The sequence below is a fragment of the Microcaecilia unicolor genome, chromosome 2, assembly GCF_901765095.1.
Source record: "Microcaecilia unicolor chromosome 2, aMicUni1.1, whole genome shotgun sequence".
NCBI classification, from domain to species: Eukaryota; Metazoa; Chordata; class Amphibia; order Gymnophiona; family Siphonopidae; genus Microcaecilia; species Microcaecilia unicolor.
Window position 1 is genome coordinate 537,781,532 of NC_044032.1, and position 26,963 is coordinate 537,808,494.

A 26,963-nucleotide genomic window follows, 5' to 3' on the forward strand; every position below is an offset into this window, starting at 1 on the left:
CTCCCATGCTGCCTTCAGCAGGTCTCAGAGCCTTCACTCTGCTGCATACAGCCCTGCTGGAAACAAGAAATTTCATTGGGGAGTAAGTGGGGGCAGGACATGGCAGAGAGGTCTCTAGGGCTGGCTGCAGGCAGTGTGTATGAATTGCTGCTGCTGCCAGTGACTTCTACAAGTAAAGACAAATTTGGAAGGTAACCCGGGGGAGGGGGAGGGGATTGAGGTAAGGGGATGCCAGATCATTGGGGGGAGGGAGGAAAGGGGAGGGAGATATGCTGGACTGTGGTCAAGGGGAGGAAAGAAGAGAGAGATGCATCTAGCCAGCTATGCAGTTTGCTATGCAGCAGTTCAAAACTGAGTGGCAGTTTTGAAAAAATGTGCAGCTTAAGGGGTACATTGCTTCTGGTGGCAGTTTGTAGTGCTTGCATGGCCCAAGCTTGTTTACACTGGATTCAACACATAAGAGCTGGAGGGCAGTCAGAGTTCGAGAGGCTATCTACTTAGAGACAGACATTACTTATGTAACAGATACCTTGTGCAACTTCATTGGGACCTTGGCCAGGACTATGGCAGCATCTGTCTCAGCCAGGCATCTGCTTTGGCTAAGGAACTGGTCAGATGAGACTGCTTGGAAGACCTGGTTTAGCAGGCATATTTTTCAAGGAAAGTTATTTTTTGGAGAGGACTTGGAAATTTGTGAAAGATCTAGAGGAAGCAAAGCGTCTGAGGTTATGAGTGGACAAGCCGAGGATTACTTTTCACTTGTTAGTGGAAAAGGCTAAGTTCACAGAAGCTAAATGTTACTGTCCAGGCAAAGGAAGTTATTCCCAGCATTCATCTCTATATATAAAAGGCACCACCAACGTTCTAAATGAAGCCTCCAGCCGGAAGTGTGAAGCGGTGTAGATATCCGGTTTCCCCATGAGTGTCTGCCCCGCCCTCGCTCTCTCTGTAACATAGCTCCTGAGTCCTGACAAATATAAACATTGAAGGAAAACACAGCAGGAATCCTGTATAATTACCAAACACTGCTCTCCGAAACTGGGAGGGGGAGAGAGGGGAGGGGGAGACTCTCACTCTCTCTCTGTCACACACACACTCGCACATTCACTCTCTCTCAAACGTGCACACTCTGATAAAAACCTTGCTAGCGCCCGTTTCATTTGCATCAGAAACGGGCCTTTTTTACTAGTGTTTCTAGATTATGTTGTTTTCTTTTGATCGTAAAAGAGGTTCCCAGTGTCATAAAAACACAGGAGCCTCAACAGAGCAGATATGAGATCAGCTGTTCACATTTTTCAAGTGATGGACCTGTATAACATCTGATTAGTGAATTCTGGAGGTAATGAGAGGATGCTATGCTGGAGTTTTACCACCATCTCGCAGATGCCTATGTGGAGGGGCATAATCAAACGGGGACGACGATCTCTAAGGACGTCCCGGCGAAGGAGCGGGGAAACCCTTATTTATTTATTTATTTATTGTGAACATTTATATCCCACCAAGGCAGGCTCTACGTTTACAATGTTAAGAGAAAAGTACAACATAATAGCAGTAGTGCAAAGCAGAGAATAAAGTAGATGAGGGGAAGGGAGGGAGATGCAGAAGATCAAGCAGCTGAGGAGAATGATCAATCACATAGGTAGGTCTTCAGGGATTTCTTGAATAGGCTGTGATCGGTAGTCTCTCTTTTAACGTTGATGACAGAGCATTCCAATAATGGGGACACCCATAGAGATGGTCGACCTTAGAGATGGTCGTCCCTGGTTTTCAAGGCATTTGGTCGTGGGAGGAGCCAGCATTCGTAGTGCACTGGTCCCCCTGACATGCCAGGACACTAACCGGGCACCCTAGGGGGGGTACTGCAGTAGACTTCATAAATTGGTCACAGGTACATAGCTCCCTTACCTTGTGTGCTGAGCCCCCCACTCCCCACAACTGTACACCACTACCATAGCCCTAAGGGGTGAAGGGGGGGCACCTACATGTGGGTACAATGGGTTTGTGGTGGGTTTAGAATGGCTTACATTTACCAGCACAAGTGTAACAGGTAGGGGGGGATGGGCCTGGGTCCGCCCGCCTGAAGTGCACTGCACCCACTAAAACTGCTCCAGGGACCTGCATACTGCTGTCATGGAGCTGGATTTGACATTTGAGGCTGGTATAGAGGCTGGCAAAAAATGTTAAATTTTTTTTTATTTTTTTTTATTTTTTAGGGTGGGAGGGGGTTGGTGACCACTGGAGGAGTAAGGGGAGGTCATCCCCGATTCCCTCCGGTAGTCATCTGGTCAGTTTGGGCACCTTTTTGAGGCTTGGTCGTGAACAAAAATGGACCAAGTAAAGTCGACCAAATGCTCGTCAGGGACGCCCTTCTTTTTTCCATTATTGGCCGAGGACGCCCATCTCTTAAGCATACCCCAGTCCAGCCTTTGCTACGCCTCCGACACGCCCCAGTGAACTTTGGTCATCCCCGTGACGGACTGCAGTTGAGGGCGCCCAAAATTGGCTTGCGATTATGCCGATTTGGGCGACCCTGAGAGAAGGACGCCCATCTCCCGATTTGTGTCTGAAGATGGGCACCCTTCTCTTTCAAAAATGCTCCTGATAGTGTCCCCCTGTTACATTCCAGCCCCCAAAATGGCAGTTGTAGCCACCTTGGAAAGGCTGCAGGCCTTAGGAGCAGATGTTTCCATGCTCAGGAAGGAGTGGGAAAGGAGGGTTACTCCATTTACTTTGTAGTCCCAAAGAAGTTAGGTTCCTTTCAGTCCATCTATTTGAATGGAGTAAACTGGACTCTCTGGATTTCTAGTTTCAGGATGGAGACATTGTGCTTGGTAATTTCAGTAGTCCACACTGGAGAGTTCCTCAGAGTATATTTGTATATTCAAATTTGGAGTCCACATCAAAGATTCCTAAGGTTTGCCATTTTGGGCCAACACTACTAGTCCAAGCACTTCCCTTTGGACTAGCCATGGCCGCTCGAACTAGCTCCAAAGTTATGGTAGTGGTTGTGGCTTTGGTGCTGTTCAGAGAAGAATTTCTAGTCCATTTGTACTTTGGATGATTGATTTATCAGAGCAAAGTCAGAGAGAGAGATGTCAGGCTACCACTTATTTTGTCCAATTTCTTCATTCTCTAAGATGTGTTTGTAAGCCTGAAAGCTATTTAAGTAGTGTATATACAGGTATTTTTCTGTCCCTGGAGGGCTCACAATCTAGATTTGTACCTAAGGCAATGGAGGGTTAAGAAACCCTACCAAGATCAAAGGAGCTACAGTGGGATTTGGCAATTTTGAGAAACATAAGTTGGAACCCACACAATGCAATGCATAGAGTATTTGGGAGCTTCTTTTGGTACCCAGATGGGAAAGGTATTCTTTCCCAAGCAGAGAACAATGAAGCTCCAAACTCAGGTATGAGCTCTCGCAGTGAGGAAAGTACCACATGCTGGGATTATATGCAGGTGCTGGATTCCGTGGTGAGCATTGATCTTGTCCCATAAGTCAGTGGTCAGCGCATTAAGTGTTACAAGATGTAACTCCCTTGGACTTTGGAGGCAAAGGCCAAGGCAATTCTGAAATGGTTGCTGAATCCCAAAACCTAGCAAAGAGCATGAATTTGGAAGCTTCCAATTGGTTGATGGTGACAACAGATGTGAGTCTTATCAGTTGGGAAGCTCATTTTCTGGATGGTAGCTCAGAGATGATGGACAGTGACCAAAATGACATGGTTGATCAACCATTTGGAAACCAGAGCCATTTGAAAAGTTTTGCAAGCATTCTTTGTTCAGGGTTGGTGGTCAAGGTTTTTTCAGGCAGTGCCACAGCAGTGGATTATGTTAACCAAGAAGTTTGGCAGTGGCCAGGGAAGCCACCTTGTTACGGTATTGGGCCAAGAACCCAACATAGATCCTGGAGAATGGGAGCTGTTGCAGAAGGCATTTGTCCTTCTCAAAAACAGGTACAGAATGCCAGTGATGGACTTGATAGTATTGAGTTGGAATGTCAAGGCTCCATTGTTTTCCAGTTGTTGGAGAAAGTATGATGCAGCAGGATTGGTTGCCTCCTGAAGCAGTGACTTCAGACAGGAGTTTTGTGTGTGTTTTCTTCCATGGCCTCTTCTGGGCTGAGTGTTGCGAAGGGTGGCATCTTATTCTGGGTGGTGATATTGATAGCAGAAAGCCAATGATGTAGGTTGAGAACCGATGAGTTGAAGAAAAATTGTAAACATCTTGGTTTTCTACTCAGATACACCAAGCCTCCAATTTATTGAAGCAGCTTTTTTCTGTCTTAAAAAAAATTAACAACAAAGCCAGAGGGGAAACCTACCACACCTTGTTTAGATTCTGATGTCTTAGCTGCATTTTTTGTTTTCAAAAATTGATAATCTTCGAACAACGTTTTTATCAGTTGTAGATGCATTGTGTGAAATTTTGGACCCGAATTTATCCACCTCTTGGAATTCCTTTGATCCCCCTTCCATTATATCATTCCAAAAATTACTGTCAAATTTATATACCACCTGCTGTCCTTTGGATCCTCTACCTTCAAATTGGTTAAAAGTCTCTTCTCCGGGGCTGTTGCCCTATCTCCATTCTATGATAGTAAGTAGTCTTAAAGAGGGTGTTATTCCAAAGGTCTCTCTTTCTCCAAACAATTATTGCCCATTTTCTAACCTCCCGTTTCTGACTAAGATACTAGAAACAATTGTGTTCTCACAACTTCAGTCATTTTCAGAATCTATTAATGTGCTCTGTCCACCACAAAATGGTTTTAGACAGGGCTACAGTACAGAGACGGTAATAACTGCTCTTCTAAGTGAATTACATTCACGGCTAGAACAAGGCCAGATTGCTTTGGTCATTTCCTAGATTTATCCTCTGCATTTGATCTAATTGATTATAACCTTTTCTTACCTCTCGCTTACGTTTGGTCGGTATCTCTGGACTATCTGTAAATGGTTCTCCTCTTTTTTTAATGGTCGCTCCTTCAGAGTACTACAGTATTGCTCTTCCTCACAGTCCCACTCCACGTCATGTGGAGTTCTATAGGGATCAGTCCGATCACCTTTACTGTTTAATCTATTTGTGATTCCTCTGACACTGCTCGTTCAATCTCTCGGAATCAGTTCATACTTGTACGCTGACTATTTCTTATTAATTTACTATACAAATCCAATTGATTTAAAACCAGTTCAAGACTGTCTCCAGAAGGTAGCAAGATGCTTACTGAACATCATCTAGTTTTAAATTCAGACAAGACAATAGTTTCCTGGATAACATTATTTGATAGATCATTCCTGTATCTTCTTTTAGATATCTTGGGGTAATTATTGACTCTGCTCTCTCTTTTGGCGCTCAGATCTCCGATGTTGTAAAAAATTGTTTTATTTCCTTTGACAGCTTTGTTCAATTAGATGTGCCTCTCAAGACTCTGTAAGTACTCTTTCATATGCATATATTACCACACGTTATGATTACGTTATCAATAAAACCAACCTGAAATTTCTACAAACTATTCAGAACACTGCGGCTCGGGTCATTTGCTGGGCCTCCGGATATGATAGGGCTACTTCTCTTTTGCAGCGTCTTCATTTGATCCCCATTGAATTCAGAGTGAAATTTAAAGTTCTCATTTTGACACACAAGGCGCTTCATACTGCTACCCCATTTTATCTTGTGGCTCTGACCATTCCATATACACCTGTCTGTACTCTTTGTTCATTAACTGACATCAGACTGGTCTTACCCTCGCCATCTAGGGAAAGATGGGAATCCACCCATATGTAATCTTTTACTTTCTCTCCCCAGCATTATGGAATTCATTGTCACAGCCAATCAGATTAGAAAGATCTTACTCTCTCTTCCGTGTAGCATTGAAAACTTACTACTGCCAAACAGCTTTTAACACTTAATGTCGCTGAACATTAGTGGGTTGACTGCACAGGTTGCTGAGAGGTTCCTGAGTTGTTTCGAAGATGTTTTGTCTTTATGCATGACTATTATACAAGTTGATTGTTTCTGTTTTTGTTATTTTCTTTAGTATGAAAGATTTGTCTGTTCTTTCCTATCTTTTAATGGAGTTCTTAATTAATTTTATGGTTATTTTAGTGTAGTATTTGCTTTGTAAACCATTCTGATTTGCCTTGCAATAAGTGATGGTATAGTAAAATGAACAAACGATGAACGATAGCTTTGGATTGGCCCAAACGTCTGTGGTATGCAGACCTGATCCCTGTATCAGTGTAGGACAATTTGAAGCTTCTATTGGAGATGGACCTTCTCATAGAGAGTCTAGTGCTCATGGATGATCCATCTTGCTTTTGTTGTACAGCTTGGCTATTGAGAGGCTCATCTGAGACACAAAGGTTACTTGGAGTTATCACAAGTCTCTTGGAGGCAAGGAAAGATCTACTTCATTAGTCTATACTAGAATGTGGAGAGTTTTTGAAGCTTGGTGTGCAGAGTGAGGGCTTTTTTTCCCATTCTGGACCTCTGTTACTCAGATATTGGTGTTTTCTGCAGGATAGTGTTAAGAAACATTTAGCCTTTGCGTCCTTGAAGGTTCAAGTAGCAGCGTTGGCTTGTTAACGCAGTCATCTGGAAGGGGCTTCATTAGGAGCTTGCCTGGATGTTGTGCATTTCTTCAAAGGCATTACTCATTTGTGTCCATAGGTATGCCAGTGTTCCCAGTGTAACATCTCAGTTTGATTCTTGAAATGGTATGTGTTGCATCCTTTGAACTTTTGAAGAGAGTGTCTTTTCAAAGATTTCTCTCTGAAGATGGTGTTTTGGTAGCAATCTGTTTGGCCAGTTGAGTTTCTGAACTGCAAGTCTTATTCTGTCAGGGACCTTTTTGTGTTTTATTAATGCTGGGGTTTGTATTAGAAGAGGCTGTTCATTCTTCCACTACTACTACTACTATTTAGCATTTCTATAGCGCTACAAGGCGTACGCAGCGCTGCACAAACATAGAAGAAAGACAGTCCCTGCTCAAAGAGCTTACAATCTAATAGACAAAAAAATAAATAAAGTAAGCAAATCAAATCAATTAATGTGAACGGGAAGGAAGAGAGGAGGGTAGGTGGAGGCGAGTGGTTACGAGTCAAAAGCAATGTTAAAGAGGTGGGCTTTCAGTCTAGATTTAAAGGTGGCCAAGGATGGGGCAAGACGTAGGGGCTCAGGAAGTTTATTCCAGGCGTAGGGTGCAGCGAGACAGAAGGCGCGAAGTCTGGAGTTGGCAGTAGTGGAGAAGGGAACAGATAAGAAGGATTTATCCATGGAGCGGAGTGCATGAGAAGGGGTGTAGGGAAGGACGAGTGTGGAAAGATACTGGGGAGCAGCAGAGTGAGTACATTTATAGGTTAGAAGTTTGAACAGGATGCGAAAACGGATAGGGAGCCAGTGAAGGGTCTTGAGGAGAGGGGTAGTATGAGTAAAGCGACCCTGGCGGAAGACGAGACGGGCAGCAGAGTTTTGAACCGACTGGAGAGGGGAGGTGACTAAGTGGGAGGCCAGCAAGAAGCAGATTGCAGTAGTCTAAACGAAAGGTGACAAGGGTCTGGATGAGGGTTTTGGTAGAGTGCTCGGAAAGAAAGGGGCGGATTTTACGGATGTTGTAAAGAAAGAAACGACAGGTCTTGGCGATCTGCTGGATATGAGCAGAGAAGGAGAGAGAAGAGTCAAAGATGACCCCAAGGTTTCGAGCTGAGGAGACAGGGAGAATGAGAGAGCCATCAACAGAAATAGAAAACGGGGGGAGCGGGGAGGTGGGGTTGGGGGGGAAAATGAGAAGCTCGGTTTTGGTCATATTTAATTTCAGGTGGCGTTGAGACATCCAGACAGCAAAGTCAGACAAGCACGCTGAAACTTTGGTTTGGATGCAAGGTGAGATATCAGGGGTAGAAAGGTAGATTTGGGAGTCATCAGCATAGAGATGGTAGGAAAAGCCATGGGATGAGATTAATGAACCAAGGAAAGAAGTGTAGATAGAAAAGAGGAGGGGACCAAGAACAGAACCCTGAGGTACGCCGACAGGCAGAGGGATAGAAGTAGAAGAGGATCCACCAGAGTGAACACTAAAGGTGCGGAGGGAGAGGTAGGAAGAGAACCAGGAAAGGACAGAGCCCTGGAATCCAAGTGAAGACAGGGTATCGAGAAGTATGCTGTGATCGACAGTGTCAAAAGCAGCGGAAAGATCAAGAAGAATGAGGATGGAATATTGACCTCTGGATTTAGCCAGTAATAGGTCATTGGAGACTTTAGTAAGCGCAGTTTCGTTTGAGTGGAGAGGGCGAAAACCAGATTGTAGTGGGTCAAGAATAGCATGTGAGGAGAGAAAATCAAGGCAGCGGCGGTGAACACGCTCAAGTAATTTGGAGAGAAAAGGGAGGAGGGAGATGGGTCGGTAATTAGAGGAACAAGTAGGGTCTAGTGAAGGTTTCCTAAGGAAAGGTGTGACCACAGCATGTTTAAAGGCAGTAGGGACAGTTGCAGTGGAAAGTGAGAGGTTGAGAATGTGACAGATAACAGGAATAAGAGCAGGAGAGATGGCATTAAGAAGGTGGGTGGGAATGGGATCAGAGGAACAGGTGGTACATTTTGAGGAAGAAAGGAGAAGTGTAGATTCCTCAGTAGTAACTTCAGGAAAGGAGGAAAGGGAATGAGGGGAAGGAGAGAGAGGGGAACGGACTAGTGGAGGGGAGAGGTGGTGAGGTAGAGAAAGCAAGGTTTATCTTTTGAACCTTGTTGTGAAAGAATTCAGCAAGGGTCTGAGGAGATAATGAAGGGGGAGTTGGGGGAGGGGGCACCTTGAGGAGAGAGTTCAATGTGGTGAAGAGAAGTCTAGGATTAGAGCCAAGAGAGTTGGTCAGTTGGATATAATAATCCTATTTGGCACGTAAAAGAGCAGATTGGAAGGAGGTCAGCATGAACTTAAAGTGTAAGAAATCAGCAAGGGCCCGAGATTTCCGCCAGAGGCGTTCGGCGGAGCGGGTACAGGAACGTAGGTAGCGGATATTAGAAGTCAGCCAAGGTTGGGGTTTTGTACGCCTTACAGGGTGGGGTCATCAAAGGTGCAAGTGTGTCTAAGGCAGAGGATAGAGTATTGTTGTAAGAAGAAACAGCCTCGTTGACAGACGTGGATGGTGCCACAGTAGAGAGGAGGTTTGAAACATGGGAGGATAGAGATGGTGTTGGCCTTCCATGTCAATGAGATGATGATGATGATGTTGGCATGAAGATTGGGAAGCTGTCTAAATAACGAAGTTGACACTCTTCTGTTGGGCACTGTCATGATATGTTGGAGATGACAAATGCCTGGCGCTGTTTGAATTACTTATTTGTATTGTCGGCAGTGCAAAGAAAGGTGAAGTAGCTGCAAAATCTACCATTGCATATTTGTTGAAGAAGACAGTGATTTTAGTTTGTATTCTAAAAGGTTGGGTACCTCCTAAAGACCATTGGGCACACTTGATCAAGGGTATAGCGACATCCTGGGTAGAATTGCAAGCAGTTTTCATCTGCTGAGATTTGTAGAGCTTCTGCTCAGTTTTACTTGCACTCCTCCTTCAAATACTGTAGGCTGGATGTTCATGTCATAAAACATGCTGCATTTGATGTCGGAGTCTTTGAAGCAGGGGATCTCTTCACCCCACTCAGTGGGGAGGGGTATTTTGCCACATCCCATATTGTGGAATGATCTGATGGGTGGAAAGGAAGGAAAAATATGGTCCTACCTTCTAGTTTTCTTTGCTCGAGAGGCCAATCCTGATATCTGACTGTTTAGTTTGTTTGTAATTTCTGCATTTTGTCTTTTTTTTTTTTTCTTTGTTCTGTAAACCACTTTAATATTTTTGTGCTTTGCGGTATATAAAATTAAATTAAGATGCAGGGGCACCTGATGATGTTGTTGAATGGGTACTTTTTTATGGTTAAGAACCCTGTATTTCCTTGAGAATTATTTAGGAGGGGGTTTTGGTCAGTATTTACTTTGTTACAAGAATACTGGACTGCTGGTGGTGGCATAGTACCTTTTATAGGCCAGAGCTAACAGCTCTTAAGCCTCTGTCTCAATATGCTGGTTGAGGGGCACAACCTCATATCTTCTAGACTGGTCAGGTTGTACTCAAGGAAAGAAAATTCACAGGCAAGACCAAATTTTTCCTTTTGAAGCACACTGTAATGTACAAGCAAAACTGCTTATCCGTTATTTTGTCTCATCATCTTTTTCTCCCTCATCTTTTTATAAGTGACTGTGTTGCCATGGACTGGGATAAAGATGGAGACACTCTAGCAATGATTGCTGACAAGTCCAGCTCTATCTATCTGTTTGATACCAATACGAGTAAAAACAGCTTGCTGGATAGTGGGATGAGGTAAGTTAAAATGAATTTAAAAACCACATGCAACTGTGGTTTAGTGACAGGAAACTGTTTTGCTTGAGAAGAACTCTTACTTTTTGATATTCACCCAATGTGGTTTGAGTTTTTTTTTAAACACCACATTAACCAAAAATAATCTGGATGAATATTCAAGCGCTGGTATCCAGATTGTGTAGTACACTGGATATCAGGACAGCAGCAAGCACTGCTGCTATCCAGATAGTGCTAATGTTATGTCTGCTATTTGAATAGCTATCCAGTTAAAGTTAAGACTGACTTTTTACCTTTGAGGGTAGATAGGTATACAACTGTGAAAACACTCTGGTTTATACAGAGTGTAACTCTTCAGGATATGTAGCTTTTTAAATGTTGTACTCCCATAGGGAAGCATTTCAGATTTGCAGTTTACCCTTATCTTTAAACTGTTTCTGTCTTGCAGGGATCAGATGTCTTTCTTGCTTTGGTCCAGAGCTGGAGCACTATTAGCTGTTGGAACTGCTAAGGGCAACTTGTTAATTTATAACCTTCAGACTTCTCGCAAAATTCCTGTACTTGGTAAGTAAGCAAATCAAATGCAAACTGCTATTTCCTGTAGAAGCAACACAGCTTTAAAGTGGGTGCCTTAAGATATATATTTTTTCTATCCTCTTTACTTGTTCTAGAGCAGTGGCTCTAAATCCATTCCTCAGGACACAGCCAGTCAGATTTTCAGGATACTCACAATGAGTATGCATGTGATAGATTTGCATACAATGGAGGTAGTACATGCAAATTTATCTTATGCATATTCAGTGTGGATATCTTGAAAACCTGACTAGCTGGGTGTATCCTGAGGACAAGATTGAGAATTGTTATGAAAGATTTTACATTTAAGTATTCTCCAAAGACAAGTAAGATATAATCTTACTGATGGGTGATATCATCCGATGGAGCCCACATGTGAAATAATTCCCAGCAACTATTTTAGAAGCATTTGGAAGTGTGCCACCATGTATGTGTGTACCTTCCTTCTAGTCACCATCATTCGGCACCAGGTCAGTCCTCTGTTTTTCTACGTTGGTCCACCTCAGCTCATGTGTCTTTCCTCTTATGTTGTTGTTTTTCAGTGATTTTACCTTAAGTACTAGGCTGCGCATTTGGTTTGCTATTCTCTAAACATGTTACAAAATATTATAGGCAAAAAATTCAACAGAAATTAGAGAGAAAAGTCTTTTTATTCTTACTCACCCACAAGCACAGCATCAGATATCAGTGACAAGTTTCTAACAAACTTTCAAAATCTAACATCAGTACCTCTGGTAATTATAAGTAATCAGACTAATTATATAAAGAAGAGAAAAAGAAAGAATGAATGAAAGAAAGAAAGATTCTTAGATATAGAGAATTAGTTTTTACGAAGGGGGAAGAGCACCCCCTTTGGGGAAAAATAAACCATTGGACAGATCTGAAACTCTCTTGCTAAGCATGCCTAGTTTTTCAGAGTTTCTTTGCAGCGTGGTTTTATAGGCTGTGGTGAGCATCCACCTCTCCTGTACCCCCTGGACCAATCATAGGTGCTGCATATGTGCTGGAGACTTGTAATTTGGCCTTTCATATGTGCTAGAGGCTTGCAATTGGTGTCCTTGCCATACCTCTTCTCAGTAAATTACATTTGTAACAAGTTATACCAGGTAGCTGAGTTGCCCTAGCAACATGAGGCACCATCAGAGTTTGTGACCAGCCAGAAATTCCTGCATGTGGCTGACAGCAAAGAAAGATGGGGATGGGAAATAGTGCAGCATACTGAAGTAGAACTTTATATCTAAAAATTTATAGACAATTATTACATTATTTGGACATTATATCCCATACTCACCTCAAGACTTCACTGTGGCTCACAGGATAAGAAGCTAGGCATTCCCAGAATAGTCACAAACATAATGAAATAACAGAATCAAAATTATTTAACATCAACTAACTTCTGAAATAGATAAAGCAGATAAAGTGTGGGAAAATGTGGGATACAAATGAACCATAAATAAATAAATAAGTCTTCAGTGACCTGTGAAATTTACTAGTATAACTGTTTTTTTATCTTATTGTTTGAGGTAGCTCATTCCACCATCTCATAGCCTGGTGAGAAAATATTGCTGTAAACGTTTTTATAGACAATTTTCCTAGGATTTGGATAACACAAAACTAAAAGTTCTCTGAAATATGGACAAGAATTTCTAGGTAATAAATCAATGAGGAAACATACTTAGGAGCATAACCATGCAAGATGATAAAAATTAGAGAGCATAACTTAAAAATAATACATGGTTCAACAGGTAGCCAGTGCAACTGCAAAATAAAGGTGCCACTCTTTCAAACTTTGAGGCTTTGTATATCACTTGTTCTGCTGTATTTAACAACATCAAGTTTTTCAAAACAAATTCTTTATAACCCAAATAAACAGTGTTACAGTAATTAATGCGGGCCAGTACCATGGTTTGAGCAATCAGTCGGAAGGTATCAGGAGCAAAATTGGATCTAATTCATTTGAGTTTCCAGAACCTTTAGTAACAGTAAGACAGTTGTCAGAAATAACCCCAAGAATCTTCAGAGTGGACTGTAATGGAAAAGAAATGCCATCATTATACAAGTTGCTTAAAGTAAATATTTTAAAAGAACTGCTGAATATTAAAAAAATTATTCCGCTTCAATTTGACGCCTATAGATCTAAAGAATCCTACCTTTTCTTTATATTATTTGTTGCATTTGTATCCCACCTTATCCCACCTCTTTGCAGGTACAATATCTTGGATATAGCCTAAGAGTGGAGTATACATTGTGATATCATCAGAGTAAAATTAGTGGATGAAAACCCATAGTGTGTTTTTCTTCCCCAGAGAAGCCATTATTATATTAAACAATATTGGCAAGATGGGAGAGCCCTGTGTCCCGGGGTGCAAACAGATAGCAGTGCTCCCATCAATTTTAGCCAATAGGATCTACTGGTTAGAAAACCCATAAGTACATAGGTGTTGCCATACTGGAATAGACCGAAGGTCCATCAAGTCCAGAATCCTGTTTCCAACAGTGGCCAATCCAGGTTACAAATTGGCAACATCCCAAAACAGTACAATACATTTTATGCTGCTTATCCAAGAAGTAAGCAGGATTGCTGATTGGGTGATATATGAGGTGGTCCTTTGTGATGGGAAGGGTATATAAGTAACTGCTCATCTAAAGAGACTCTGAAATAGTCCAGATGGCAGGAGAGTTTCATATCTTTGCCACAGCCTGTTTCCGGGGGGGGGGGGGGGGGGGGGTACTCTTCCTCCCCCAACCCCCCGATGGAAACTAATTCTCTATAGCTAAGAATCTTTCTTTCTTTCATTCATTCATTCTTTCTTTCTTCCTTTCTTTGTCTTCTTTCTCTCTGTTCTATGACCTTTGTATGACAGTGAGGAATAACACTTTTCTTCCTATTGTTAGACTCTGTTCTGTAAAACTACTAATGCCAAGAGCCAATAATATTTCTTGTGCTGTTGCTGAGAAATAAAGATTCCTTTTCTTCTTCTAACTTAGCCTGAGTTTTTTTTATATAAGAATAGCATGACCAAATGCGCAGCCTAGTACACAGGGCAGGGAGTGGAACTAGCAGCTGCGAGTCTACATAGTGTGGCTCTACTTTGTTTTGCTGCTGTTACCACTGCAGTGAAGCAGCAGCGGCGGAAGGGAAGAGAGGTGGGTTCATGGCGATGTAGCTTAGAAAGAACGGTGCGCATAGGTGCTGTTTCCCTTAAAATCCATTTGAGGGAGCGACTGCGCCCTACTTAGCTACGCCACTGCATCAAATCATGTCGCATAGTTTTTCAGTAGTTGGTATTCTGTAAGAGGCCATTTGTTTGCATAAATGATTAGAATACTGCCATTTACACATTTTCATGCTGCCTACAACTAGATTGCTGCTTACAGAATTATCCCAGTAGTTTCGAATAGACTTCCTGAGTTGGTGCATCATACTTCCTGTCTGGCCTTTTTTAGTTCTATCTAAAAACCCACCTTTTTGAGACTGCTTTTAAATTTTAACCCCTAGTTTTGATCATATCCATGTTGGTTTAAACATTTTCTTTAAAAAGACTTTGGGAAATGTATTTATTATTTGCTCTGTATATTTGTCTTAACTAGATGTAGAAATCAGTAGTACTAGTAGTAGACAGGAATAAAGCCAGGTTTCAAACAGATTGATATTTTGCAGAACATAAATAGTACTTTTGATTTATAATGTGGAACTTTGTTGTGATATTAGATTACCACAATTTATTTTTCAGAATGATAGGCATTAAAATATAATTATTGTGCTGTTTGTTCCTGTGATGTAATGTACCCATTTTTAAATAATGCAGGTAAACACACTAAGCAAATTACCTGTGGATGTTGGAGTTCTCAGAACCTGCTTGCGCTGGGTAGTGAAGATAAAATGATAACTGTGAGCAACCAGGAAGGGGATACTATAAGACAGGTAATGCCAGAACATGTCAAATGCAGATATTGTGCTAAGTTCAGGAAAATACTGAGGGTGAAGAAGCATGGTTCCCAGAAGGGATCATACAAGTAGAGGGGTATCTGGGCTCAAGAGGGAGCAGATAGCTGAGATTAATATTGATCACTGATGGTAAAATTATAGAAGGCAATTTTATAAGAGGGCACTTAGGTTAATTGGGTAGGAAGGTGCCAATATCTCACCTATTTATAAATATCCTCTTGAAGAACTATGATCATTAGAAAACTTCCATGTTGCATCATTTATTATTAAAACTATTTATGCAAAAAGTTATTCCCCAACAATACACACCAAAATTTTTCACAAAATGTTTTTCCCCAGCAATACACTTATCAAATTATTTCTGAAATGTTTTCTATTTAAGTAAAACTACTTATATTCCACTGTCTGTTCCCACATGAACTTTTTATTACCACAACATCACTTTGTATTTGTTCACACTGGAGTCTGCTAACGCCTCTCCGGTACTATGTAAGCCGCATTGAGTCTGCAAATAGGTGGGAAAATGTGGGATACAAATGTAACAAATAAATAAAGTAAGACTAAGTTTGAGAAGGCAAACCGATTAATGATTGTCACAAAATGCCTAGCCACCTGCCTAGGACTACCCCGCAGCCACTTAGAGGGTCTGTCCCCAGCACAGCTCAGGTCCACCTGCACCTGCTGTTTCTGCTCTACACTTTCACTCTTCTCCCACCGACTGGGTCACAGCCGCCTCTAGGCAAGTCTCCTGCTCTGAAATTATCTCCAGTGATTTCTAGGGTATTGGAGGTCACACTCCCAGTGGTCCCACGGTTCCCAGAAAGCACACTCACAGACCCAACACACAAACCACCAGGATTCTTAGTCCAGACAAGCAGTGGCAATAAACTGAAAAATGTTTGTCAGGAAAAAATTAGAACAAAAAACAGAAAAGGTGCAATCAGCAAACAGTAACAAGTAACTGAAATATGGATCAATTATAAAACTAACTAAACATTTGTATACTATCTAAATAGTACCTGGGGAGATTAGGATATATAGTTGCTCACAAGTTATCAAATATAACTTTTCAGAGGTCCTCAGCAAAGAGATCCCTATCTCTTTTCTCCCTGGCTAAGACTGGAATAAAAGCCAGTACATTCTAGATGAAATTGAACTCCTGAGCCAATCAGAACCCAGAACAACAAGTTTAAAAATAGTTGGCCACATCACTGCAGATTACCTCTTACCTGTGTTAACTAAAGAAGGAACAGTCAGTTCTCTGTAACAGCTTTAAATATAAACATGCACCACCTTTTGGCCAAACTAGAGGAATACACTTCAAGAAATAATACAAGTTACAGGTTTAAAACCCACTGTTTTGTCACAATGACTCACACCAAAATTTATGATGTTTGATAATTCACTCTCAATTGTAGAACACAACCTAAAATTGTCCCAAGATCTTCATGAAAATTTTATTATGCACTGTTTGTTCACATAAGTTGTTCATAGGTGTTTAAATATAAAATGACTGTCTGAAAACTGCACTTATCTTGAAGTGGTTGCGATCCACCTTGCAAATATTTCTCGCAGAGCCTTTAAACGCTGTCGTTGCTGTACCGGCTTGCTCACTCAGCAAATTTCTCCCACAAGAAAATGAAAATCCTTATAACGTGACACATTGTAGATTTTGCTTGCTAGATTATCAATGTTCATCAATCACAAAAGTTCAAAACCCAAAGCTCAAAACCCAACATGGTCCATGTTTCACTTTACGCATCATCAGGGGTTCGGACTGTGAATATAAAACTCACTTTCTTAAAATGTTGAAGAAAAGCATTATATATCAATCTTACATACTGTGTCAAATGCTAATCATATCTGATACATTCATAATATACTGCATAGACATCAAGTAGCTGCTGCTCCCATAGAAACGCGCCCTGGTATAGAGCCAGTTCTACCTTGAAACGCTGATATGTGCATGAGAGCACTCACATCTCCAACGAACGAATAACCAATCCTTTCTCAATATTCAAACCACTGACCAATCCACTTCCTTGTTTAATCCATTGGGTATTACTGTCTTCCAAGAAAAAACGAAACACTTTTCTTTATGCTCAGCAAGTTTGAAAATATCACCTCCCCCTCCCCCGACACACATAATTGGTACAGCACTACAAACTTTAAATCTCTAACTTGATGATGTGCTGTTATCCAATGACTAACCAGAGGTGACTCCAATCGTTGTACTTGTAAATTACTAAGATGTTGTGCTATCCTGTATTTCACTTTCCATTTAATCTGCCCTATATACCATAAGTACATAAGCATTGCCATGCTGGGACAGACCAAGGGTCCGTCGAGCCCAGCACCCTGTCACCGACAGTGGCCAAAAGGACAAGCAATTTGGCCTGCCCATCCTAGAAATAGTGTATTATTCCTTCGTCCATTCCAGAGTCCTCAGGGACAACAAATCCTATAAATCACTTGGTCTGAGTTACAGTTGGTGTTCCCTTGTAAAATAAACTCTTTACCCGTTGTATGTGGGATCATAGCTCTTTTAGTTTCCCATGCATATTGACAGTATATACACTTATTTCATTTATAATAACTTTCTCCTTCCCCTTGAAAGCGTAAATATTCCCTGCTTACTGCAGATTTTTCACCCAAATTACTACCTCTGGTATAAGCAAAATGATGAATCTGTTGAAATGGAGCATGAATTGACAGAATAGACTAACATTTTTTTAAATACGTTTCTCCACCTCTATAACACACTGAGGGGGTCTTTTACTAAAGATTAGCTCAAGTTATCTGCTGCAAGGCCCATTTTATTCCTATAGGCCCTGCTGCAGATAACTCAAGCTAATCTTTAGTAAAAGACCCCCTGAGTGTATGGTAACACACTTAATTCTGCTTTGTTGCTCTTTCACTGAAGGTCTTTGTAACCACTCCCACTGAGCATTATTAGCCCTCTTATATGCTCTTCGTATAACCCTTGAGGGATGTCCCATTTGTTTAAACCTGTTGGACATATCATAAGCCTGATTTTTAAATGTTTCTTGTTGGGAACAAAGTGTACAAATCCTAAGGAATTGTCCAACAGGAATACTGTTACGTAATTTACCAGGATGATGACTTCTATAGTGTAATATGGCATTTCTGTTAGTGTCCTTAAAATATGATTCAGTAACAAACTTCCCATTGTACCAATGTATATGTATGCCAAGAAACGCCTAGCCACCCACCTGGAGATTACCCCGTGGCCACTTAGAGGGTCTGTCCCCAGCATAGCTCAGGTCTGGCTGCACCTGCTACTTGTGCTCTACACTAGCATCCTCCTCCCACTGACTGGGTCACAACCGCCTCTGGGCGAGTCTCGCACTCTCAAATTATCCTTGGTGATTTTTATGTTAGTGGGGCCACACTCCAAGTGGTCCCACAGTTCCCAGAAATCACTCACAGACCCAACACACAAACCACCAGGATTCTTTATCAGTCCAGACAGCAGAGTCAACAAACTAAACAGGTTTATTGTCACACTGGAACAATGAACAAACAAATGTGCAATCAATAAACAATAACAGGTAATTGAAATATGGATCAATTATAACACTAACTAAAGATCTATATACTGTCTAAACAGTACCTGAGAAGGTCAGGACATATAATTCACTGAGCATCAGCAAAGAGATCTGTCTCTCTTTCCTCCCGGGCTAAGACTGATCTCAAAACCAGCAAGTCCAAATGAGATGAGCTCCTGCGCCAATCAGAGCCCAGTAAACAAGATTTCAAGTATATACTGTTTCTTGCTTCCTGTTTGTGTCAAAGTAAAGAAAAAATGCTTAGTTCTCTTTAACAGTTTTATAGCAAAGAAACACCACCTGCTGGCCAAATAGGAGAAATACACTTCAGAACATAATGCAGGAAAATATCCAATACATTTTACAGGCTTAAAACACACTGTTTCTTCACAATTTCCAAAATGTTTACTAAGAACATAAGTATTGCCATACTGGGACAGACCAAAGGTTCATCAAGCCCAGTATCTTGTTTCTAACAGTTGCCAATCCAGGTCACAGGTACCTGTTAAGATCCCAAAACAGTGCAATACATTTTATGCTGCTTATCCTAGAAATAACAAATTACTTAAAAGTAGAGCTACTGCAAGAGTACTCTTACCACTGCTAACAACCGTGATCGAATAGCTACTGCTGATAATGAAGGAGGAGCCTCATAAACTTACACAGCTGATTTCATTTCACTCTCCAGTGAATCTAAGCTTGTGTGCATGTTTATAATCATTGGCTCACCTTCCTCCCCCTTCCTATGCAGTATCTGCTATCCCCTGATCACTCTCAATCTCATATCTTAGATGGCTTAATAATTATCTGAGACAACCGGCATGCCCCTTTCCCCGACAGGTGCCTGTTTCGCAAAAAACGCTTTGTCAAGGGGAGGTCTCTACGCCGGACCGGTTTGTCTCACTTGTGCCAACAAACCTATCTCTTCAACAAGGCCTACCACGAGACCCCTTAACCACAACACTTCACCACTCCATCATGACTCTGAATGACGTCTTTCTATAACTGCCTGCTTAGTTCTTCTCTATCATCCTTGATCTCTCTGTAACACCAATTGTATCTTTCTACCCTGTAATGACGATGCCATAACAGATCTTTGTAAGCCACATTGAGCCTGCAAATAGGTGGGAAAATGTGGGATATAAATGCAATAAAAAATTTATCAATAAATAAATAAATAATTGACACAAGCACTGGAATCTTCATTTTTTTTTTTTTTTTTAAATTTTGAAATTTTTATTGCATTTTAACATATATTTACATTCATATCCATGTAACATAGAATAATCATCAATGGTTATAACTATCTCACCATTATGCCTCAATATACATACTATGCAGCTATTGTGACTTATGACTTTTCGATACTGTATGCATTTTGACATATTTTAACATGTATAACCAAATGACCTTGAATAAACATCAGTTGTTATAACTGTCTCGCAAGTGTGGTTCTGTATTCTTGCTAAGCGACTATTTAAACATACATCTTTGCCATTCAGTTACATTAACAATCAACAACCCGTAGCTTATTCCCCTCTGCATATCTTGGTATCTTAACCTTTGAACAACAAACATACTATCTCTTACTTACTATATATCCCCGCATGTTTATCCCTGTAATCCCCCCCCCAATCCCTTACCCCTTCCTCCCTCCGTTAATACACCCCTTGTGTCCCCCAACTAATTGTGCGGATATACATGACTCCCCCCCTTCCCCTCTCCCTCAGCGTGTGAAGAAAAGACTAGACGAATTTCATATTCCATATAAAAAGTTTATTTACAATTGTACTGGATACCTTTTATGAGGTATGCAGGAAGCATGTTCAGACAAAGCAGTCAGAATGCTTAAGGTACAGATCTCTCATTGGTCTTATATAGCATTTTTCTTTGGCATCTGACTATACAACATCCCCGTGCAAGTCTCTGAATACCACAACGCTATTACTCATGTGCAGAACATGCTACATCTGTTTTCCCTTAGTGCTCCCCCTGCCAGACTTTCTGGAGCCGTGCCTTTGGCCGATGTTTTAATGCCCTTTTCTCATGCCTCAGGAGATTTAGTTTAGTGTTAAAACAGCTTGTTGTAATCATGGAGCTTTCCACTCCCCTTCTTTCATGCTTTTATTCAACATCCTCCCTTTGAGGACTGATTGTTTCAGGCCTCACACATCTGTTTCAGCTCCAGTCTGTTTCCTTACCTCCCTTCTAAATCTCCTCCCCCCTTGTTTGTGGCATTCAGTTTCTGCACGCTTTTTCAATATTTTTGGCTGACATATTAAAGTTCTATTCATTCTTGGTTTCAGTTACCATTGTCATTTTAAAAGCATCCTGGCACATCTTTGCAAACATGCTAATACACATGTTACACAGCATCAAACAGATTCAACTGTACTAGGGTACAAAATTTATATCTCTTGAGGTATATAATTTATAGGACAGTGAGCTTCATCAAAGGGGAATACACTGTCATTCATTCTTACTTTTCATTAGCTGATGTGGCATTAAAAATTACACAAATTAAAAGCATATTCCAAGGTGTTAACATTCATTGAATCAGTTGTTACATATCATTGAGTTAAAGTCTTATTGCAGCTTGTTTTATTGCCACACTTTTCTTTGGTGGCTGTGACATTTATACTCATTGTACTTCCTCCTATAGACCAATTACCTGTTACAACATTGTGCGTGTAATTGCACTTTATCGGGGGAATGTTTCCAGTTGTCATACTATTAATTAGACACCAAAATGATGTCTGTGGGTACTTGTCCATAAGCAAGGCTTGCTTATAAATAGTCTCATTTGTCCAATGAAGGTTTCCATCATCCCTTACACAGGTATTATTGGGATAACAGACATGATTTTATCATTGTAGTCCCATATATCATAGCTGGCAAGGACAAGGATGATGTCAGTCAGTGGGCACATATGATACAATCAGTCAAATTCAACATCTTGGCCGCTGTAACAAGTCTATATGTGTTCATTGTCCATTAACAAACAACAACAAAACAACAACATCCCAATACCATCATGTTTAGGGACATGATGTTTGTTTATTCTTTGTCCATTTCAATATTATTAGTTCGTCGAATATCTGATAAGTGTATCCAAGAAGTATGACCTTCCAGACGGGCAGCGGTCTGAGTAAGGGCTGTGATAGCAAAAGGTCCTACATACACAGGATCCTTCCATGTTTTATGTGTAAAGTTCTTTCGCAGTACTAGATCACCTACTTTAAAAGCACAAACATCATTAGTAGTCCCTGCCTGTGATGCTACATTTGTTCGGATCATATCACTTGTCAGGTTCAACATTGGTTGTAGCTTTTGCCAGTACTGAGCTGTGCTATCAGTACTTGCTGTCTGCATCGGGAAGAAATGACGTCCTGTCTGAATTTGGAATGGGGACAATTTAGTACGCCCATTAGGTTGGGCCCTTATTGTCATTAATGCTAATGGCAATACATCAAGCCATGTATATAATTTTCCCACCATTTCTTTATTGAGAGATTTTAGTAAAACTATTTTGTTTTTAAAATGCCATTGTAGCGCTCCACCAAACCATTGGAGGTGGGGCGATACACTGATACTTTCCTGTGTGTTAAACCCATAATCGTTTCCATTTCTTTCAAAACACTGTTATTGAAATGTGTCCCGTTATCAGAAATTATTCTAGACGGACACCCATGTCTTGGCATAATATGAGTTACCAGGCATTGTACCACCTCATGTGCTGTCTCCCTTTTACATGGAAATGCTTCTATCCACCTTGAGAAAGCATCCACCCAAACTAACAAATATCTTTTTCCCTGCACTGGAACAATCATATCAGTGAAATCAATATATCATTCTTTTGCTGGGCCTTCTGGTATTGGAAGTGTCCCAGGCGATATTTTAGGACCTCGTTTAGGTATGTTAATATTGCATACCATGCAATTCTGCACAACCTGTTGAATCAGGTTATCAATTTTTTAAAGTCCAAAATCTTTGCTCAAATTGTTGTTTCATTGTTTCTCTGTTCCAATGCATGGTTGCATGCCACCCAAGCAATACCTTAATCGCCTGGCTCATTGGCATGCAAGGTAATCCTTCTTCTGCATTAAACCATTCACTTCCCAATTTCATACATCCTCTCTTCAACCATTTTTCACTTTCCTGTCCCTCTGGCTGCCACATTTCAATCTTATCTACATTCGTAAGTGGCCCTTCCTGTGTCTGTCTAGTATTATACAAAATCTTTTCACTTTGCTTAACCACCTCCGTTGCTGCTGCATCAGCCATTGCATTACCTAGTGCCTCAAAGGTTGGCCTTTCAGTGTGGGCCGGGGTCCACACAACTGCAGTTTTTCTACCTTCACGTTCCCTTCTTGCCAAAATTTCAAACAGCAATTTCCAATATGTGTAATGTTGTAGATTTTTACCTGCACTGGTTATCATCCCCCTACGCTGCCATTTTAATATATGATACTGTAGTGAACTTGCAACGTAACCACTATCAGTATATATAGTGACATTTTGAGTCATATCAGTGTGTTGTAAGGCCGTAATAACAGCTAAAAGTTCAGCATGCTGTGCAGTATGGTCAGGAGGGGTTTTATATTGTACTTGCATTATCTTTCTTAGATTCTCATCCACTTGCACGCAGGCAAAGCCTGCAACAGTCCTTTCACAAGCTCCATCTGTAAACCATATTAACCCATCAGATAAGGGTTCAAAAGTAAGACAGTGAAATGTAGGGATTTCTATAGTATCGATCTCACCCTCTTGATCGTCAATAACTTTGGTATTTCTTTCATTCCCTTTTCCACATGATTAAAAGAGCCTGATAAAAAAGCTACTGGTGTATTTACTTCATTATTTTGATTAATCATAGCTGCCCAACTTTGAGAAATACTGATACCTGATGCTGCACATAAAGCTTTAAAATCCCCAATAGTCAATTGAGTTCCTGCTTTTGTCAAATTCTGTACATCCTCGAGTGATGTAGGTCCTCCCTTGTCACGGGGGAAGGGGAGATGTTTAACTTCCAACAGGTTTTTAGTAACTCCCCACATTTGATTTTATCCATTCTCACAAGCTCTGCAGCTACATGGGTTTCCCTAAAAATTGCCTTTGACGGTCTGGGTGTCAATTTGAACAGGATTACCTTTGGTTTTTGTTGCGGTCTCGGGACTAACCCGTAACCGTCCCTCAGCCTCAAATTATGTTGACAAATCATATTGTTCAGAGGTTATTAGAGATTTTAAATCACCTCTTTCCCCTATTAGCCCTACACACAGAACTAGCTAGGACTGTGACTAATTCAAACCAGATGATCTCTTAACACTGCAGGAATCTCACTTAAAAAAGGGTCAAACAAAGTTAAATTGCAAAGACATTCCACATAGAGAACTAGAACTTATTAATTAAACAGAATAACACATATTTTAAAATAAACAGAGATCACCTTATAAGACAAAATCAAACTTATTTAAATCTAATCTAAAACAATCTTTTAAAAGGAACAAAACAAATTTCAGTTCTTCCTGACCTTTCTAACCTGTACACCCGAGAAATCAAAACCAGATGACATTCCTCAACCTTCAGGCTGAACCACAGGCTGCTTTTCCTGTTCTTGCTGTATTTTTTCAAACGATCCATACTGAGACCAGCTCAAAAAAGAATCCTTTGCATCATATTTGACCCATTTCTCATGTGTCTCTTCAATCTGTTTTTTTTCTAACGGGAATAATTCTATGACATGCTGCAAAGGGGTGCATTTTTTTGAACTATCTAAATCTAAATACAAAGCATATACAGGAGGCTTTTCTTTCTTATCTGCCCCTTTCCCTTCCATTTTATTCTGACTATTACAATTTCTCCTATAGAGCCACAACCTACAAAAATATACTAATGCACCTAAACAAAGAAAATATACAAAAAAGAAAACTACAAAGCTAAACAAATATACCACTAATAAGTCCACAATGTAAGCTTACTCACGCGTCTTCTTATTCTCTTTTTAGCAAGCCCAGGAGTCGTCACCTGTATGTCCACGTCAGTAGGTTGATCACTCCCAAATCAGTAGTACACAGAAATCAGGCTTAAACAACGCTTGCTCTCTCCTGTAAAAAACTTCATTAACAACAAACACTTAATTTGTCATTCGTCTCGCCTTCTCTTTTCCGTGTGCGGCATAAATCTTCTCTCCTGGCTGGCTCGCCACTTTGAAGAAAAGACTAGACGAATTTCATATTCCATATAAAAAGTTTATTTACAATTGTACTGGATACCTTTTATGAGGTATGCAGGAAGCATGTTCAGACAAAGCAGTCAGAATGCTTAAGGTACAGATCTCTCATTGGTCTTGTATAGCATTTTTCTTTGGCATCTGACTATACAACATCCCCGTGCAAGTCTCTGAATACCACAACGCTATTACTCATGTGCAGAACATGCTACATCTGTTTTCCCTTAGTGCTCCCCCTGCCAGACTTTCTGGAGCCGTGCCTTTGGCCGATGTTTTAATGCCCTTTTCTCATGCCTCAGGAGATTTAGTTTAGTGTTAAAACAGCTTGTTGTAATCATGGAGCTTTCCACTCCCCTTCTTTCATGCTTTTATTCAACACGTGTTACCCCCTATGCCCCCTCCCCCCTAGATTACCTATCTATCCCCTTTAGAGTCGTTCTATCATGTGTTGTACCCTTGCCCAGCCCTTCTTGCATTTGAGTTCACTCTCCCTTCTATATACCGTCAATCTCTCCATGTACCACAATTGCCTTACTTGGATTTTCCACTCCCCTATGTCTGGGGGATCCATTGACTTCCAACAGCGCGCTATGAGACATTTTGCTGCCGCTAGTCCCCAGCGCATCATTTTACTCTCCTCCCACACTTCTCGTTCGTTGTGCATCCCCAGCAAGCAGGCCTGCGGATTACACACCAGGGATACCCCCATAGTCCGGACCAGCACTTTCATCACTGCTTGCCAAAATGTCACCACCCCCGGGCAAGTCCACCACACATGGAGGAATGAGCCTATCTGTGTCTTGCATCTCCAACACATATCCGAAGTCCCTGGGTACATTTTTTTTCAACCTTTCAGGTGTGTAGTACCACCGCGTGAGTACCTTATAGGCATTCTCTTGTATCAAAACACAAACTGAAGCCTTCTGCACTTCCCCACATATGTGATCCCATTCCCGCTCTGTAAAGTGATAGTGCAGATCCCTCTCCCACGCTCCCTGAAATGGATATGCCCTTTCCTCCTCTCCCTGGAGATAGCGGTACACCACCGAAATGGTCTTTGGGACCTTTCTCAACACACTCCACAAGTTTTCCAACCACTCTCTCTCCCGTGGTATTCCTCCCCTCCAGCCCTGCTTCCCCATGAAATGCATTAATTGTGTATGCGCAAATCTGTCTCCCTCCGGGATCTCATACCTATTCCTCAGTTCCTCAAAGGTCCACAATCCACTACCATGCATCCCATCTCTAAATCTCTCCACGCCACTCCGCTCCCATCTAGCAAACGTGGCATTCTCCTTGCCCGCTAAGAATTTAGGCTCCCACCTAAGGTGAGCTATTGATGATACCTCTGCTAGGCGCTCCCTATGTCTCCTCAACGATCCCCACACTTCTAGTAAATGTCTGAGGAATGGGTTGCATTTCCCTCTAGTCCCTCTCCCCAAGCTTTCAGAGGTCCACAACAATGTCATCAATTTCCTCTGTGGCCAGTAGGCTTGTTCCACCTGAATAGCAGGCTTCTCCTTCCCCCGTTCCCAATCCAAAAGCATCTTCAATTGAGAACCCCAGTAATACCACTCCAAATTGGGAACCGCTCTCCCTCCCCTCTCTTCCCCCCCCCCCCCCCCCCCCAACACTCTCTGGGCCAGCCGCGGTCTCCTGTTACCCCATATAAATTACATTATCGCACTCTGTATCCTCTTGAGAAATGGTTTCGGCACTGCGATCGGCAGTGTCTGGAAGAGGAACAATAGGCGCGGCAGCACTTTCATTTTAATCACAGCCATTCGCCCACACCATGACAACCATTTGTTTTTCCATCGCAACATGTCATTTTGTATCTGCTCTTGTAAGCGTCCATAGTTAAGTGAGAATAACCTCTCTAGGTTCCCCGGCAACTGAATCCCTAGGTACCTAATTCTGTGTCTTGCCCACTTAAACTCAAACCGATCTCTTACCTCTACCTCTTCCTCCTCCCGTAAGGAAACTCCCAAAATCTCACTTTTATCCCTATTCATTTTAAGTCCTGCATATTTCTCATACTCCTCAAATATCCCCAAGATTATCGGTAGTGTATCTCTCGGGTCTTTCACATAGAGCAGCATGTCATCGGCGAACAATGCTATGCGGTGTTCCCGGTCCCCCACCCTCATCCCCCTCACCCCCGGGTGGTCTCTGATCGCCACGGCCAACGGTTCTACGTAAAGGGCAAAGAGGAGGGGGGACAGAGGACACCCCTGTCTGGTGCCTCTACCAATCGAGAAAAAGGGCGAATA

At 41.5% G+C, this 26,963-nt stretch overlaps 1 protein-coding gene across 2 annotated transcripts in view; it reads left to right on the top strand.

Annotated features, from left to right (window-relative positions):
* The window catches only part of WDR19 (WD repeat domain 19), a 565,820-nt gene that overhangs the window by 37,518 nt on the left and 501,339 nt on the right, over positions 1-26,963 (top strand). For both annotated transcript variants that reach the window (XM_030191304.1, XM_030191303.1), the window contains exons 4-6: positions 10,245-10,370; positions 10,816-10,931; positions 14,750-14,865. In XM_030191304.1, the coding sequence (XP_030047164.1) occupies positions 10,245-10,370; positions 10,816-10,931; positions 14,750-14,865 (358 nt within the window). The remainder of the gene's footprint in view (positions 1-10,244; positions 10,371-10,815; positions 10,932-14,749; positions 14,866-26,963) is intronic.